This window comes from Lepisosteus oculatus, chromosome 1, assembly GCF_040954835.1.
Source record: "Lepisosteus oculatus isolate fLepOcu1 chromosome 1, fLepOcu1.hap2, whole genome shotgun sequence".
Lineage (NCBI taxonomy): Eukaryota > Metazoa > Chordata > Actinopteri > Semionotiformes > Lepisosteidae > Lepisosteus > Lepisosteus oculatus.
The window spans coordinates 26,371,235-26,390,598 of NC_090696.1; the positions used below are offsets into that span (position 1 = coordinate 26,371,235).

A 19,364-nucleotide genomic window follows, 5' to 3' on the forward strand; every position below is an offset into this window, starting at 1 on the left:
ATATTCAGCTTGGGTTGTAGTGACCTGAAGGAGTTAGATTTCTGCTCCTTGTCATCACCATCTCTTCCTTCAGCGCTCTACTTATTCTGACTGGAGCAGTGTCTGAAGAAGATGCCTACTCCAGTGATTGCTGGTAATCTGTGCACTGCATGTCAGTATTCTAGGTAGGGGGAAGCTTAAAAAAGCCAAAGAGACCACAGGTAAAAATCACAACTTTGAAGGCGCGTCCCTATGCGGCATCATATCAGGAATATACTGTAAATGAGGAGTCACTGGTAGATCCAAAATTTAAGAATCATGCCAAGGTACTTCCTAAAGAATCTAAGGGAATCTGTTTTAGCTACATGGATGGGAAGTTTGTTTCAGTCACCCACTGAAACAAGTGTTTCTTTTTTCACTCCTAAATAAGATTAAAGTAGTCAGATGTTTAAAAGTGGTGTGGCATTGTTGGAAATTTAATTGTTGTGGATCGTTTTGCATTTGTACTATGTTGTGGGTTGCATTCAGACTAGAATACAGTATCTCAAAATAGAGTACTATCATTTAAATCAGATTTGCATATCTAGTGTGCTATATACCTGTTCATATCTGTCTAGGGATGGATATCATCATTTAGAGATGCAATGTTTATTCACTGTACACTAAAAATTAAAAATAGCCTGCACTGGCGCAGAGCAGTATGATCAAAAATTCTAAAAATAATCAAATGCTACACAGTTATGGTTCCTATAGTGTAAAGTGAACCCTGTAGGATCTTATTTGGTTTATTTAAAGCGTGATATATGTCAATTTCCACTAAAGCACGTAGAATTGTGGATATATATTTTTTTTAATTTCATGAAGTAGCAGGACCTTCTGAAGTTGACATATTTGGATTCTTATTATGTTTGGGCCTATATGTCCATTCCATTAAGCATTCAAAGGCCTTTGAATTTTAGGAGCAAGGTAAGACTAAGACTGGCTGGAAATACTTAAATGGAAGGGAAAGCTCAGTAAGGCACATTTCCATGGAACTCAGCTAGCCTTTTTTAGGAGAGAAATTATTTTATCTGAAACTAACCCTGCAATTCCTTTGGTCATCATTTTGTTGAATCATACTGTATATTGCAAATATACTATATATTGTGGTGTGGAAAAATCAGCAATAGTAAATGTACAGTATATAGTGAAATGTGTTTAATGAATCTCTATCATTAAAGCAATACAAAAGTAATTAGAAAAAAAAACAAACAGTTAAGAGTTTTAGAGGAAATATCTGAAAAGAAGAAAGTTAAGATTAGCACTGTCATTGTGGGCAGATTTAACATAGAGACATTTTCTTCTTCCAAGTTTGTCACAGTTTATTTCTGAATGATTCAGGGAGGGGCACTGAGCAATGAGAGCTGGACAGCTCACCTCCCCAGTCTCTCCTTCCTGCCGCTGAGCTTGGTTTTGAGATCTGATGTCCTGGTTCTTCTTTTAGACTTTGTTTTCCACATTAAAATCTGGTAGCTTAGCAAGGCTTCATTCAAAAGGTGATTCTTCTGTGCTGCTGTTGAGAGATAGAGAAAATCACATGAAACCAGGAAGATCACAAATGAAAAGATAAAATGTTAGAGAAGTTGGACAGTTCATGCCTCAACAAGGGTGACATTATCCATGTAGGTTTAATTTTTAAAATATTTATTGGAAATTAAACTTTTCTTTTTGTGCTTTGATGAAAATCCCTTCTGAAGAGTCACATTCATACTGTGGACTGTTTTGATGATAAGCCAAAGCTCTGATTGCATTGATTGATTGAGTCGCAAACTCTGTGGTTGTGTGCCTCAAATTATGTGGCGAACTTAAAATGTTAAATGTGCCCTTATTTGACACAAATGCTTGTTATTTTGAGCATGCAGTTCTGAAATAAAATATATACTTAGAAATTTCAAAAAAGATATCATTAAGGGGACAAAACTCAATTGGAAGTTGTTTATTTGATCAACAATCCAAAAGCAAAAACTGTAAACATTTTAGACCTTAACTTCCATTTTGAAGATAGTATATTAAGATACAGTACCTATTGATCTTTCTCAACCTGCTAGTCCTTTGCTGTCCCACTATGGGATAAGTCGAATACAGTCCACTGAAAAACAGCACACCACAATTTAAATTTATGTTTGAAATGTTAGTTAATGAATCACTTAAATTATTAATGTAACCATAATTTCTATTTGAGAGAGAGGATTTCTTGGTGGGTCAGTTTCCAGTGGGTTAATCCTATATTATTTTCTATATTCTGTGGGATGTGACTGTTAAATGAGTATCCAATAAACAAATTTGGACAAAGAAGAATGTATATAAACAAAAACTTTTTTTCTGTGGGTAAGTACCAGCAAATTCAACCCTTTGCAAATTTGACAAGTACAGAAATAATTCTGATTATTGTGCTCACAAGAGCTGAAAGTGAATTGTGCTTCTGTGATTTGTTTGCAGCTCGTCGATAAGAAATTCCTCTTCCGGTTCCTCTGCCCCTGCAAAGGTGTGTTTGGTCTGTGGGGATGAAGCATCCGGATGCCATTATGGGGTCGTTACTTGTGGCAGCTGCAAGGTTTTCTTCAAAAGAGCTGTGGAAGGTAATGTTTCCATTTTTGTCAAACTTAAAGTATGCGTTGTAATAAAAGGGCTGGGCTGGTGGCTTCTTGTGTTGGATTCTTGATGACTTAATACATGTATACTGTACTTAACATATGAAAAGGTATAGATAGCATTGATGTAGTGTAACAATATACTGTAAAAAGGCACAGAGGTGGCTTGTGAAAAACTATAGGCAACATTGAACAAAAAGCCAGGGTAATGTTGGAAAACACAGGGAAATTTTTACTGCCCACTGCAAATTTATTTGCCATTTAAAACTGTATAATTTGTAAAAATAACAGTTTACAGTACATTTACATCATTCATGTGTAATACATATTTGTAAACTGTAGTTATTAATCATTTTTAACTGTAATTTCCAATCACTTTTTATTTTGTGCTTTCCAGTTTTTGGAATGGCCACTGATCACCATGCCTGCTCTTGCTGCTACTGTATGAATGAGCCTTGTAGCTTACATGAGCCATAAAAACTCTGTGCACCATTTTCCTGCAAAGGGTGTGCTGTCCAAACCATCTACTTCTTATTCTCAAAGTGATACCACAGTGCCCACAGCAGAGTTTTCATTGAATGGAAAAGTGATACAGCTCCCAGCACTGTGGGCTCACAGCCACCAGGCAAGGGGTTGCCGTTATACTGCACGCCAAGGACAACTCCAACCCACCCGCCCCCAGTGGCTGTCAGCCAGCTGATCCATAATAAGAGTGCATTAGTATGGTGAATGTGCTTTGACCACAAGTAGCTTTCATTCTTAAACAGGAGCTAAGGTCCTTAATATCTTTTTAATCTGCAGCGTACATTTTATTTTAGTAACTCTGTGTCTACTCAGCTGGGACAGAACAGCTTGCTGTTTGCTATGTTTTTTTTCCGTTGCAACACAAGCACTTTTAATTTGCTTTTTTTTCCCTTTGGTTGCTACTCCAAACTTGAAAAAAAAAAACATTGCTCAGAAATCCTCAATAACAAGATTGTTCATGACCAGAAAGCTGAAATAACCAACTTCCTTTTTAGGGACAGAAATAGACCATCTTGAACCAAAACCATCCAATGAAGCGCAGGAATGGATTTCATATGGGAGTGTAAACTTTACAAGTTTCCCCTTGCCTCAGTAATATTTTAGCATATGCAAATCTTAAGTTTTCTGGAAAAAATATTTTTCCTGTTTTTTTTTAGTAATATAGTAGCAGCTCGTGAAATATGTTTCAACCTGCTGTTGCGTTTACTTTCGTACAGAAAGAAAGCTTTGTTCAGTTCCTTTCATACCCAGTAAAACTGTGGTATAAACTGATATATTTGCAGCGTGTGTATCACTTGAAAGAAGATACTAATTGCAGTGCTAATGTGCCAGAGTATCATATGCACTCATAAGTTATGCATATTAAATAAGAGTGTTGATGTTTTGTAGCATTGGGAAGAAAACTACAGTCCACAAGTCAGAAAGGGATATGACATATAGTATTGGTGTGAGCCCTGTCCTGTAGTGTAAAATACTTGTACAGTACATACTGTAACTCTGCCATGTTTAGTTACTGCAGTGGGTGCTGATAGTCCATTACAGATTCTTGTACAAAGACGTCTTCGTGGATTGTTCTGAGCCCTGCGTCCATCTCATCCCAAATGCATCTTGATAACCTTGTTTTCTGAAGCTTGTAATCAGTTCAAAAGCACTGCTATTACACCTACTGTAAGTGCTCCTGATGAAATTCTAGGTGCTCCTGGTGAAGCAAAACAAAGCAAGCTGTTAGTTATGGTTTTTATTTATTGCCCCCAACATAAGAAAAACACACGTTTGGAGCCACTGAGAAACAAATATGAAGAAAAACATTACTAGGAGGGGGTGTGGAGGGAAATTATGAAAAACCAGCTTTGCAGCACTAAACAAGCAGAACTAATAGAACTGTGCCATGATGTTCTGTGGGCAATTTTTGTGTTGTCTAAAACAGGTAGTGTCAATCCTACATCTGCAATAGCACCATGAAGGCTTTAATAACAATAATATCATGAAAACGATGCTGATCAGACCTCATTCCTTAACGTTTGAGACTACAGTGAAATTAATTTACCCCATGAATGACGTACAGTAGATTGCCATCACTTTTAATATTAATCTAGGTGATTCTTTGTATATTTTATTTAAAAAAGAAAAAATATCTATCTCAAATTGTAAGTACAGATCAGTATATAATATGATACTGTGTATGCATTTTTTCACCCCTGACATTGCAATAACAGGAGTGCAGTGCTTAAATGTCCGGCCTAGAGGATCCCATTTGTATTCTGCAGGCTGTACAGTAGCAGTGATTTGTGTAGTCAACTTTATTACCTCACCTGACCCCAGTACAGCAGGGAGCTTTGCTTCTCAAGGAGATGAGTCAGCAGTGAGACGCTGTAAAAGCATCCAAGGTATATTAGGAAACTGCCTGCTACCCTCACAATATGAAAACCCAGTGTGGAGTCAAGGAGATTAAACTGCAGCATACAGACACAGAAACAACAAGGGATTAATACAACTTTTGCATAGACGTTGTTGGCTCTGTAATCCTTTGGGAAACTAATGTTACCTCAGAAGCAGTAGAGCATGTGAGTTTTTTCATAAGTTGGAAAAGCTGAGCTTTTTTCTTTCCTTTAGAAATGTAACAATAAGTAAATTTTTAAGGCTTTTAGTTATCACCAATTGGACAATGCAGGGCAGAAAGGAATCCCACTCTTTTCTGTCGTGGAATGGATCATTTGGGATAGCCCATTAGAGCCCAGTACCATCGTGTGTTTAGGAGGTGGAGAGGACCTGGATAACTCATCAACGCCTTGATAGGAACACAGGGAGAGCATATAAACTCCAAAGAAAGCACCCCAGCTTAAATTCCAACCTATGCTCCTAAAGTGTTAGATGGCAACACTAAATACCTCTGTATCTCTCCAAAGACCAAAGATCCTTTCTCCACTTCAAAATATTCATATTCTACAAAAAGTGGTGAACTGAACTCCTCATCTGAGAGTTAATTAGTATGATCACATTTTGGAAACTGTTGCTCAGGTTCAAACTGCCTGTGACAGATCACCTGGCACTCGTACACGTATACACATAGACATACGCAAACATTTCACTTTCTAAACAAAGGCGATAAATGTGGTTTCAAATGTAAACAGACTTTACCTAGTCTGGAATTCTGGGATAGCTTTGCTTGCTCTGTGGGTGTACGCACAGAGTAAAGTAAGGTTGTTCATGTATGGTCAGAACTAAACATTAACTCAAACCAAACACCTGCTTTTCTTTGTTTTATAAGCCAAATGAACTAAATTAGTGTTTAACTTGTGTGTTTCAAATAAATACCTTGTTTTGATTTCTCACCAGCAAAATGGTTTCTCCCACAACATGTAAGACCCAAACCTTGACATGGCAACAGGGGCTGGCTTAGTAGCCAGGGTTGCACATGGGTGGATCGATTAGTATTTTCTTTAAAATATTTATGTACAGTAGTAATGAATGACATTTTATTTTTGTTAATAATATGTTAATTGTTTAATTGTGTATTTACTGGAGAAAGGCGTGTATCAGAATTATTATTTTGTAGAATTCTTTTTTGCTTTATAGTGGAATATTCTATGGGGAGGAGTATAATTTAGAAAATTAGTTCTTCGAGATAGTAGGAGGTTGGTAGAAGTGTAGAACAGGAGCTGCCTACAACAAACTCTTTTTTAAATCAATATATATATATATTCTTGTATTATAGTTTTGTGTTCCCCCCACACACTTTGGTTAGTTTGGGTTTTTCACAGTGGTTTTTGTTGGGTGTAGACTTTGAGGACACAGTTCCTCATAATAAACACCATTGCACATCTTTGCAATTGTATCTGTGCCATCACTATTGCTGCAGATGCCGTGTAAACTTTCAAAGACTGAGACTGACACTGCCTTATACGTTATTTTACCTCAATTTTTTTTTTCAAAAAATCGTTTTTCTTCAGCTCTGTTGTTTGTTGTCTCTTGATAGACTTGTCATTGAACTTTCACAATGTTTGGCAAGGAAAAGCAAACTATGTTCCAGATTATAAGAACTATAAAATTTAAATATTATGTTATGCATTACTTAGTTATCATGAATATGTTTTGATTAAACTAATATTCCTAATAAATGATTGGGTTTAAATAACTGCAGACATGATCATTTTGATTTGGCTAAGTACTGTATATTGTTTCTAGCACCCTATAATATTGTCCTAAAAAGAACATTATTTACTGTTTATCTGACTTTTTTTTATTCTGCATTTTTGGCTTTTGAAAATTAGTCTCTTTTTAAATATATATGAGGATACTTCCCTTTTCATTACTGAAGATAAAGAATGAGTACAAGTTATTTTTCTGGAAAAAATCATGAAATACTGAATCATTTTAAGCTTTTTTTGTAGATGCCTTGCTCTGTTGCTCAATCACAGCAATGGTAATGCATTTTAGTCAGTTGGTCCATGTGTCAAGCAGCCCTAGCAAGGGACTGAAGTAGCAGCCACGCTGCCCCTAGAGACTGCCCAAAGGTTTCTAACCACTGTAAATAGGCTCATTGGGTGTTAATTAGGTAATTGTTAAATTATTGGTGAAGGCTTACTGTCCAGAATGGGTTTAACTGGTTGTGCATTTGTTAAAAAAAATGGCTTGCATGATGATAGAGGTGGTTGGGTTGGTAGCAGTTTGAAAAGACAGATTTAGAGCATGATGGAAAAGTGAAGAATGCCTTTAGAGACTTTTTGTTGGAAAACTGGCTTTAAAGGTGAAATAAAGCTCCCTGCACCTTACTGTGGCCACTGTTGGGGGCTTATATAGATTGTGCATAGATCCCTGGAAACAAACTAGCTAAGGGCTGGGTCAGCCACAGAGTTTTGGTCTTTTTTCTCTTCATCAATGAAAGAACTGTGCCTCAAGGAATAATCAGTGTTGGGACATGTTGACAACATTTTGATGTTTAAAACCACTAAATACATGCAAGAACATATATTTAGAAAGAATAATTTACAGAAATCAACTTTCTAGTGTAGTTACAGGGATTACTATATGTACAGTAAGTGTAATTCCAGCATTATACACAACAATTAATATTTACACGGCCGTACTTACACAAACAATAACTTAAATAAATCAATGGTCTAAGAAGCTTGACTGAGGTGGTAAATTCAGTCCTGTAGGCCAACCAATTTACTCACTCTTTTTTGAAAAAAGCGATCTTTGTAGGTCTGTATGAACTTTAGGCCCACAGTGTATACAGTACCAGTCCACCATTTAAAACTGTAGTAATTTGGATGGTTTTTACCTGCAAAATAACTTACTTTTTTAGTAGATTAACTTCGAGATTGAATACAAAGTCTACTGTTTAATTGTTTTTTCAAAAGAATGTAAATGCAAAGTTGGGTTACTTTGAAGTCAAGATTCGGAGTGCAACTGCAATACAGTGCAATATATGCAGGAGTGTTTAGGGCTCTGAACTGGAAGATTGTGGATTTACAGTATATCCTGGGTGGGTGGGTTGTACTCTTGAGGAAGGTACTTAACTATGTTTGTTTCAGTAAAATTGGGCACATTAAATAAGATTCAGATTAATAATGATTTGTACACTGAAGACACTTCTGCCTGCCTTGACTGTTGACTTCTGAATCTCTGCCAGTAGGTGAAAATTTAACGATAATAAAGAATAGCCTCTGCTGGTAATCATTATGTACGGTATTTCATAGATTCTTGATTTGCGCATACAGTATATAAAACTTTCACATAAATTCAGACTGATTAATGCTTTAAACGGTTTAATGCTGCAGAGTTTGCTGAGACCTTAGATTGTTCAGAGTTGACCAATCATAGTATATTCAGTGACAGCTTTATTTAGACCAAGAGGCCCCTTGGCCAGTTTGTTTTGACAACTGACTTTTGATTTTTATTATGTACATATTGGTAAGAGCAGCGGCTCCACCTCATAGCTTAATGCCAGAAGCTAAGCAGTGCTGGACTTGCTCAGTACTGGGATGGGAGGTCTCTAAGGAAAACCATTGCTGATGTGAATTATGTTGGTGAACCAATAGGCGGCATTCTTCCCTTCAGTCCAGAATTCCCAAACCAGTGCCCCTATATATAATAGGAGATTCTGTGCTGTAAAAGATGCCGTCCTTGTAAAGTACAAGACACTAAAAGAAGTCCTTGGTAATCTGGACGTTTGTAGGCTGGTCTAGCTAAAGTTCCACCTTAAATCAAATGGGGAAGCAGATCCTTATCTCTCTGCTGGATCTGATACTGCATGTTATGGGTGCATGATGGTTGTCAGGCATCAAAAAGTGATCAAATTTGGCATTTATCGGTGGATGAATTGCCTCTACATACAATACAGCAAAGTCTTTGAGATGTTTTGGAAGAAAATTACCAATGTAACCTACAGGTATTCATTTTATATTACTCATTTGTACTGCTAAAATACAAAATTCTCATTAAAAAGCAGTAATTTTGGGGGGATCCTTCAAGATGAAACACTGTATAAAGGCAACATTAACAAAAACATTATTGTAAGATGAAGCATGGTGAAAACGATATAAGTTCACTTAATCAGGTTTGAAATGCTACAAAACAAGACTGATAAATGTATTTATAAAAAGGAACTTAGTTAAAATGGATGGATGAAAATTCTAAACTGGAATAGTTTTTACAGCCTCCAAAACAAACATAAACTTCTGTTTAGATGTTTAAGATAAATAAGTGTTGCAGCCCTGATCTAAAAGCATAAAGTCACATAGCCTACAATTAGATCTTGTTGTGATGTATAAAATATGATCATGGTGTTGAAAAACATATTTAATTTATTTGATATGATTAATATTCACTACACATTAATTTATTCTGAATGTTTACATTAAGCTTTAATTTCACAGAAGTTTATATTGTTAGCAAACTGTTAATCCAAGCGTTTTATGTTGTTATTGTTGTATTATTACAAACCCAAGTATTTTCATGTACTGCAGTGCTGCATAGCACAGAGTGGAGAAAATAATTTCTTAAATGGCTGTTTGAGACGTTGAACAGACCAGACACGAGCAGCTGGCAGAGGTAGCAGTGTATTACAAGAAGGCAACCTGATCATGCCTTTTGGAAAACAACCACAAAAACTGGATAAACACATCAAACATTAACCTCCCACTGGGAAGAAGAACCTCAGAAAGGCCTCAGGTGAGAGGAGGACATTTTTTCCATCGAGCTTTTCTAGTTCTGTTTCTTTTTAGTCGCATAGACATTACTGGGAAATATTCCCCCCCCACCACCACCACCAAAAAAAGAAAGAAGAAAATCATCATGAAAATCCCTCAAATCCCCAGTAGACAATTTAGTGTAGTCAATCAACCCTACTCTACTGTATGTGTCTTTGGAAAGGTAGGAGGAAATCCCACCCATGAAGAATGTGCAAACTCCTCATTGACAGGGTCTCTAGTCTGAAAACGAACTGAGGACTTACACACCGTGAGGCAGTACGGCTAACCATCATGCCACCTCATACACATAAATTAAGAGATGGTAAGGGCTGGCAATCAGGAAGATGGAAAACCAGTGATGGTTCAGGCTACCACAGAGCCCTTAGCCAGCTGACTTTCTCACAAGCTTTTCCCCTATGCATCTGGACAAGTTATAGATAGGTTTAGAGATCAGTAGCCATGGAGACAATGGGCAGCTAAGCAGTTTTCTGAGTATTGAACTACCTTAATGTTTTCTATTTTAACAGACGTTGTATTAGAGACCAACAATAAGATCTCTGGTTTCTGACTTTCACTGAAGCCAAATGTATGTCCAATCATTCTGCAGTGTATTATGTATTCCAGTGATTCAGATGTTTTTCATGAAGATTGTTAGAGAATAGTTCTATTATAATATAATTATATAACATATAAATATAATTTCTGAAATGTTTATCACACGTTGCATCTGAAAGGATGCTAAAGCCATTATGCATAGAAGGCAACACATTTTATTCACCTCTGAAGTGCAGCAGCTACATGGAAGACAACAGATCAGGAGGGTGAGGAAAAAATGGCTGCACCCATTAATTAAAGGGGTACTATTAGCACACCCAGAATGTACAAGCCCAATATGTAATTTTATCAGGACGTAAGGGTTAACTCCACTACTTAAAAAAAAATTGTCAGGATCTCGGTTAAACATCTCATCCAAAGTACGCCACCTCCTACAGTGTAGTGTTTCCAATTACCATACTGAGGCATTGGTTTGGAAATCCTGGGCCAGAGGGAAGAGTGCCACCTACTGACCACCAACACCACTTGAAACAGCAACCTGGATTTCTCTGGAGGTCTCCCATCACAATACTGACCAGGCCCAGCCTTGGTGAGCTTTTGAGATCTGAGAAAAGCCGGCTTCAAAGCGGTAACGCTGCCGCCTAATTTGTGCCTAATTACATATTCCATCTTTGAACTTCCTTACTATGGCTGAAAATACATTTTGAATTACTTATCATAACCTCTTTTGCCACTGATTTATTTTTTCTTTGTGGTTTTATACAAGATTTAAAATTAAAATTTGTATAAAGATGATTGATTCATTGGCAAGGGAAAAATATTTCTCTACTTCTATATTTGATCTTCAGCTGTCTGAATACAATTTCAAACATTTATCAAATTTAAGCTTTAAAATGCATTATTATGAGTCTTTCAACCGCAAAACCAAGCATAAAAATACACAATAAACCAAACATTTTGGTTCCTTTGTGTGTTTTCTCTCTTGATATACACCAAGCTCCAGTACATATTCAGGAGGTTATGTCACTTTAGCGCCTGTGCACTGTCAGCTGTCTGACTCACAAGGTGATTTAGAGGTTAAATTGTAAACAATGTGAAATTTCAAATTCCATTGATTATAGTAGTTTATATATTAGAAATTCTGCAAATGTAATATTAGGTGACAGCCAGTTAGATGAACCCAATAAAGCTACTGCCAATCTACATCTTTATGCAAAACACTTCTTAGGAAGAACAACCAATTTATTTTCAGCAGCTGTAAACTAAGCCTTACTTTTATGTTTTAGTGTAGCTTTAACTACACTGATTTATCTAAGGCACAGTAGACAGACATTGTATAAACCCAGTGTCCCTGTTTATTTGGTGCTGAAAGAAGAAAGACTTTTCTTAAAATATTTATACAGAAGCTTATAAGTAGAGCAGTGGGGCACATTTCATCCCTGATACCAAATGTGAAACATGAACAATCAAAAGATGGAATGCATTCTTACAGTGACTTTCATAGTCATTGTCCTTAAATGACTTCTGGTACTCATGCCTTGGGGACAAATGTGTTTGGTATCTGTCATCCATCCCATCTCCTAGATGTTATCTTTCTTCTTCAAAATAAACACAAATCTCAGAACATGCCATTGTAAATAACAAAATGGAAAATTAAATAATATTTGTTATAATTGTTTGTTTTGTTATTGTTATAATATTTTTATTGGTTGAATTCCAATTTTCTTTCAGCTGCAGGATAACACAGAGCCCTGCTGTACATGAATGAGCTACATTGATATAGAAATATATGCTTCTACTGTAACATCCCAAGTACAAAACGTAACAGACACTAACACAACAGTAGAGTGTTTAATATCTTGGCTTTGTGTATTACTTAGGCACAATGTCACAATGCCACACATGTTTATGATGACGACTAAACTTTTTACCATGAACACTGTTAAGTGTGTGGGAAGACTACATAATTCTAATATGTTTGGGCTTAGACCCTTAAGAGTGGTATTACTGACCTGGGCTCTTTTCATTACAGTGATATACTGTATATGGTAATATATACCTTGTAATGAATTTTCCTCTAAATGCTACTTTTGAGGGAATATGTTAATTAATGAGAATGGGAAGGAAAGTAAAGACAAAGAAGAAGAAGAGGTAGAAGAATGAAGTGAAATAGTTTATACAACATCTAAAGTTAAAATAAATTATTGCTCTGTTATTTAAAGTATTCTATCAGTTGGTTTAAGCTAGCATTTTCCTGAATACGTATTTACAGCCACCTTGACAGAAAACACAGTAAAACTATTATATCATCCTAATTGGTATGTCTTCATTTATCTGCTGTGATTTCTAAATACTGTGCTTTACAGTTTTGCCTAAAAAGACATAAACATTTATTACAAATATGTTAACTGACAGTTTCTTTAGAAGAAAGGATTACAACAGTGTCAAGAGGTTGTTACTTCAATATACAACAAAGTTAAATCCAGAAATTATTCCATCAAAACAAACATTTATGATAGGTTTTTGAAGGTTTTGCATTTTTGCAGATGCTGCTTTTGTGTTTTTCGAAAGCCCCACCAACAAAAAGAGAGGTTTAATAGCAGCCTTCCTCGATAGAAGCTGACAGTTGCTGGGTGCCACAGGAGTGGGGCTTGGGCAGGGCCCTCTTTGGATTTCTAACAATCCACACAGGAGTTGCTCAAGTGCAGCAATGAGAGGTTGGCAGAGGAACAGCAGTTCAACTGCAGGGATATTTTGCCACCCAGAATGAACACTGAAACCAGGCAAGAGGAAGAGGTCAAGTGGAACACAACACTGACAAGGTTTTGGCCCAGCCCTCTCCAGTAACAGGCATGCGTAGACACAGACTTATCCATCAGGAATCCAGCTTCTCCATCAGACGGGAGCTGTGGTACTTCACCCTTAAGTCTTTTTTTATAATACCCTTCCAGTTTTGAGAAACTAAAGGAACACTGAACTCTGCTGCCCAAACCTGGTGATGGTCGTTATCCCTGCAATTCACTGAGACACATGGATGTCCATGTTTCTTCACATAACCCTTGCTTCCTGGAGCAATGCCGGGACAGTGACTGGGTGCATGAGTGGGTGTGTTCAGCTACTGCTAGTATAATCCCCTGAAGGACAAGTCAATCAAGTAGGTAGCTACGTCAACAGGCAGAGGCTGCAAGAAACCTTTAAACCTTTACCTGTTCCCTTGAAGGACAACCTGAATGATGCAGCTCTCCTGAGGCAGGAGGGTCAAAGGCTTGTTTGGGAAGTCTCTCAAACAATGTGGGATGCTGCAGGCTGTCTGATTCTTTTGGGGAAGGCAACTGCAGGACTTTCCTCTTCTCACAGCTCAGGTGAAAGACTGAGAAGTTCACTGCACTGCCTATTAAGTCTAATATGGTCCCTCACCATGTCAAGATTTTCCAGCATGCAGGCATCCTTGATGTTGCATGGTTCATTCGATCATATTGATCAGTTTAAGTTTATAAGTCAATATTAGTTTGAGCCAGCTCAGTACTTTGAATACAGGTCCAATTAGAAAACAAAATACAAATAATTATTTTTTCTTACATTTCTCATTGAATTGATAAATTTACTTTATGATAGACATGTTATTGGAAAATTATATGAGAACATTATTATGGGAATTGCTTTTGGCCTCACTTTGTTTGTACTGTATATGTTTGTATGTAGAGTATATATATTGTGAGTATTTTTCATTGGATCACTATTTTCATAGTTTAAATAAAGCTTATCAGGTATAATGTATTATTTGCTTAGTCAATTCCAGTCATTAAAATTGCAGTGTTGCAGAGTGTTTCAGTGTTTAAGGTATCTCCAAATTAAAAACAAAAACACTTTGGCTCAAATCACATCATGGGTACACATAGATATCCTACAGTTTGTGTAAAGATCTCTTTTTAAAGAAAAGTGTTAAAATGTACAGAAGGTTGTCATCAGAAACTTCAAGCTCCCTACAAAGGTTTATTTACACAGTCACAAATTCCTATTCTGATAACATTTAATAACGCTCATATAAATTAGGAAATATGTTTATATTGTTATTGTTATTGTTATTTGTCATAGTGCAGTTATTTGGGTGTTGTTATTTATTTGAATTACATAGCTTTTAACAACAGGCAGAAATTATTCAATGTACAATAGGTAATTCATGTTGGGTTTTTTTTTCAAATCTGTTTATCTTCTGAGTATTTACAGTATATACAGTGCCTTGCGAAAGTATTCGGCCCCCTTGAACTTTTCAACCTTTTGCCACATTTCAGGCTTCAAACATAAAGATATAAATTTTTTATTTTATGTGAAGAATCACCAACAAGTGGGACACAATTGTGAAGTGGAACGAAATCTATTGGATTTTTGAAACTTTTTTAAGTAATAAAAAAATGAAAAGTGGGGCGTGCAAAATTATTCGGCCCCTTTACTTTCAGTGCAGCAAACTCACTCCAGAAGTTCAGCGAGGATCTCTGAATGATCCAATGTTGTCCTAAATGACTGATGGTGATAAATAGAATCCACCTGTGTGTAATCAAGTCTCTGTATAAATGCACCTGCTCTGTGATAGTCTCAAGGTTCTGTTGAAAGCGCAGAGAGCATCATGAAGACCAAGGAACACACCAGGCAGGTCCGTAATACTGTTGTGGAGAAGTTTAAAGCCGGATTTGGATACAAAAAGATTTCCCAAGCTTCAAACATCCCAAGGAGCACTGTGCAAGCGATCATCTTGAAATGGAAGGAGTATCAGACCACTGCAAATCTACCAAGACCTGGCCGTCCCTCTAAACTTTCAGCTCAGACAAGGAGAAGACTGATCAGAGATGCAGCCAAGAGGCCCATGATCACTCTGGATGAACTGCAGAGAACTACAGCTGAGGTGGGAGAGTCTGTCCATAGGACAACAATCAGTCTTACACTGCACAAATCTGGCCTTTATGGAAGAGTGGCAAGAAGAAAGCCATTTCTCAAAAATATCCATAAAAAGTCTCGTCTAAAGTTTGCCACAAGCCACCTGGGAGACACCCCAAACATGTGGAAGAAGGTGCTCTGGTCAGATGAAACCAAAATCGAACTTTTTGGCCACAATGCAAAACGATATGTTTGGCGTAAAAGCAACACAGCTCATCACCCTCAACACACCATCCCTACTGTCAAACATGGTGGTGGCAGCATCATGGTTTGGGCCTGCTTTTCTTCAGCAGGGACAGGGAAGATGGTTAAAATTGAGGGGAAGATGGATGCAGCCAAATACAGGACCATTCTGGATGAAAACCTGTTGGAGTCTGCAAAAGACCTGAAACTGGGACGGAGATTTATCTTCCAACAAGACAATGATCCCAAACATACAGCAAAATCTACAAAGGAATGGTTCACAAATAAACGTATCCAGGTGTTTGAATGGCCAAGTCAAAGTCCAGACCTGAATCCAATCGAGAATCTGTGGAAAGAGCTGAAAACTGCTGTTCACAAACGCTCTCCATCCAACCTCACTGAGCTCGAGCTGTTTTGCAAGGAAGAATGGGCAAGAATTTCAGTCTCTCGATGTGCAAAACTGATAGAGACATACCCCAAGCGACTTGCAGCTGTAATCGCAGCAAAAGGTGGCTCTACAAAGTATTAACGCAAGGGGGGCGAATAATTTTGCACGCCCCACTTTTCATTTTTTTATTACTTAAAAAAGTTTCAAAAATCCAATAGATTTCGTTCCACTTCACAATTGTGTCCCACTTGTTGGTGATTCTTCACATAAAATAAAAAATTTATATCTTTATGTTTGAAGCCTGAAATGTGGCAAAAGGTTGAAAAGTTCAAGGGGGCCGAATACTTTCGCAAGGCACTGTAAAACCAGAGCCCCAAGTAGAGTATGCTCATGTCAAATCTCCATTAAACATGCAACATGCTGCATTAGAAACTTTCAGTAAAACTGTGCTTTATTACATGATTGGAGCTAGCAGAGAATCACAATAGTACAGCAAAATAGTGATTGGGTGTTTTTACGTTTATTTTAATTTTTTTAGAACTGAAAACTTGCAAATCACTTGTATTCAGTGATTTCTCATGTGTAAAAAAGAATAAATCATGCATCAGCCCTGGTTGTGATTATTAAAATCTGAAAAGAAAAATGACAGGGATGAATAGCTTTAGTCATATTTTGATTGACCGAAATAGCGTAACTGTTGTAGTGTGAAGCAGTCCCCTCATGATATACTGTATAACTTTCCTACATTCTTATGTGTGAAACTTCTGAATGTGGACGCAAGTTCACCTCCAATGAAATTTTAGGGGCACAATTTGTGACTCTTTGGAGTAAATACACCATGGAAGCCCACAATTAGGACACACTTTGTTGAATTATTACCCGTAGTACTGCAGGGGACATGGCCTGCATTATAAGAGACTCATTGTGTTTCGAAAGGTTTTCAGTGCTCTGAAAACCCTTGCTTCATTGCTGAGTTGCCAGGCTCAGTTCCCATTGCTAATCAGTGCCAGAACGTGACATCACTTGCTAAAAGTAGATCATTCATTCAGGATCTCCAGCACTCTTGCAGCAATGTCCTTTCAGTCCTGTTAGTCAATTAAGTAAATCCAGTCCCGTGGCTAATATTTTGATTTATTTCATCTTATTTTCTAGTACCACATCAGGTGAAGTACAGTACAAGTACAGGTGAAGTGTTATTTTACACTTTCAAGCCTGTAGTATTATCTTTTCTCCTAGAAGTGTGGACAGTACAGCTCAGATCTTGGGGTTGTTGTACAGAAGAATAGAGAATACAGTAAATTGGGTTGAGATTTTGTTTTTAAACAGCTAATGTTTGTTCAAATTGAACCGCTCGTACAGTATAAATAAAGCCACGCTGCCATACTATGAAGTGAGTATTCAAAGGCCATTCTTTGCAAATATTGCAATAAGAAGTCAATAAACAAACAAAAAGGAAGTTTAAAATATAAGTGTCTAATTGTTTCTGACAATGATTAACTAAAATCATTAAAGTATACTACTTTTAGCAAGGGGCTTCTGAGTTTATCTAAACTGACTTTGCTTTGCCCAGAATACAGGGCAGCATCATGTTTCCTGTGTTGCCATTTACTGTTTTCTAGAGCAAGAAAAATGGGATTATGCAATGGTCATGTGATTTAGCCAGAAATAGTGACTGAGCTACATCTGCTGCTGCTCCTCCTGCAGTTACTCAGCTCTTGGCAGCTTTCAAAACAAATACAGTGTGCATTTATTCTTCTGAAGAACTTTGTTGTTATAAAACATTGCTGATGAACAACTGAACAGAATCAGCATATTTATATCCTTTACATTACTTGGGTACACATACATGGTCCAGAAAAAAAAATCTTTGCAGTATAGTACAGAGACCTGCACGCATTGCAACTGTAGCACATGAACTGTAGTTACAGCATAGTTCTGATTAGGCATACTGTACATGTGAATGTGTTGCACAGCCTTGCATTGGCACTAATACTGACATAACTGACCTCAAATTAGGATATTTTCCAGTGAGATTGTGTTATCCATTGGTCTATCCACAGTGTAAATTAATTGACACATACATGACTAATTTACAGTAGATTATGGTTTATACATTTTTTTCCTAGATTGGTCAATCAGATCCACCACAGAAAAGAGAAAGGTTTGCCCTTTTATTGAGTTGTAAACAGAGATGGTCACTGCACTTTTTCAAACAGTAACATTGTGCATCTACTGTAAGTGATGTACTGTAACACATTGCTACGAAAAAAATGAATTATCTTCCTGAAATGAATTACAATACATAAGATTCATTAACTGCAGCTTTCCGCAGGAAAGACAAGCTACAGCCTTAAAAATATATTTCCTTTCTGATGCTTAACTACACCACTTACAAATTCTTACAGATTATTTGATTATTTTACAGTCTCTGGAAAAGAGTTCTTGAAATCTTGTCTCTTCCTGAGATAGATATGCAAGTCTGCATTCAGTGGACTTTATATCTTGATTTGTTTTCCTCTGTGAAAGTAAAAAAGTTTGTGTTCCTCTCCAAATACTTATATTTTCCATTTTGTGATATATAATTTGTCTGTTGTACAGGTCAGCACAACTACCTGTGTGCAGGACGAAATGACTGCATAATTGACAAGATAAGAAGAAAAAACTGCCCTGCGTGTCGAGTACGAAAATGTCTACAGGCTGGAATGAACCTGGGAGGTATTGGATTCAGAATTTTTTTGCTTGAACAACATCATTGTTTAGGTATAAAAAATTGCCCTGTTAGTCAAGCTCTCAGCATCTCACTTTAGGGACAAAGATTGAACAAGAAAAACTGCAGACAAAGGAAATAGTACAGAGTGACTCACTTACCCAGCACTGCCTAGAGGCCTTGAATCATATTAATGCTTATGATTTCAGATTTGGGTTTTTTTCAGTGGTTACAGTATATGAAAATGTTTGGAGTAATCAGCCAACCAAATGTGGATTATTGGACCTTGATTTTTTCCCGATATTTACAAAACCTGTATCGGGTTATACAATATAATTGATATGCTGTATAAAGTTGTATTAAATATATATACAGTATATCTACTGCATATTATTTGTGTTTAGATTTTATTTACAATATAGAGAGTTTATCAAATCAAGATGATAAAAAGAATTATTAAATCCTGTCACAGTTTGTTATTATGGTTTCTGCAGGTCAGCAAAATCCTTAGTTTACTGCAAAATATGGGAGAAATGAGAGAAGAAATACATAAAATTCACATGGAAACGATACAATAATACCTTACTAAGAGTGGCAATAGCTGAAAGTCAAGATTCAAACCTTCGAATGAAATAAAATACAAAACAAAACATTAATACAATTCCAGTAATAAAACATTAAACAACAACACCTTCAGTCATGTTGCGTTAAAAGAAATGCAATTCTTAACATGATAATTTCACAAGTACCAGAATTGGGGAAAAATAGAA

The 19,364-nt window shown here is 36.7% G+C and overlaps 1 protein-coding gene across 4 annotated transcripts in view; it reads left to right on the forward strand.

Moving 5' to 3' along the window:
- Nucleotides 1–19,364, forward strand: part of nr3c2 (nuclear receptor subfamily 3, group C, member 2) — a 153,329-nt gene that overhangs the window by 89,164 nt on the left and 44,801 nt on the right. For all 4 annotated transcript variants that reach the window (XM_006629493.3, XM_015344663.2, XM_015344661.2 and 1 more), the window contains exons 3-4: nt 2,458–2,597; nt 18,486–18,602. In XM_006629493.3, coding sequence (XP_006629556.2) covers nt 2,458–2,597; nt 18,486–18,602 — 257 coding nt within the window. The remainder of the gene's footprint in view (nt 1–2,457; nt 2,598–18,485; nt 18,603–19,364) is intronic.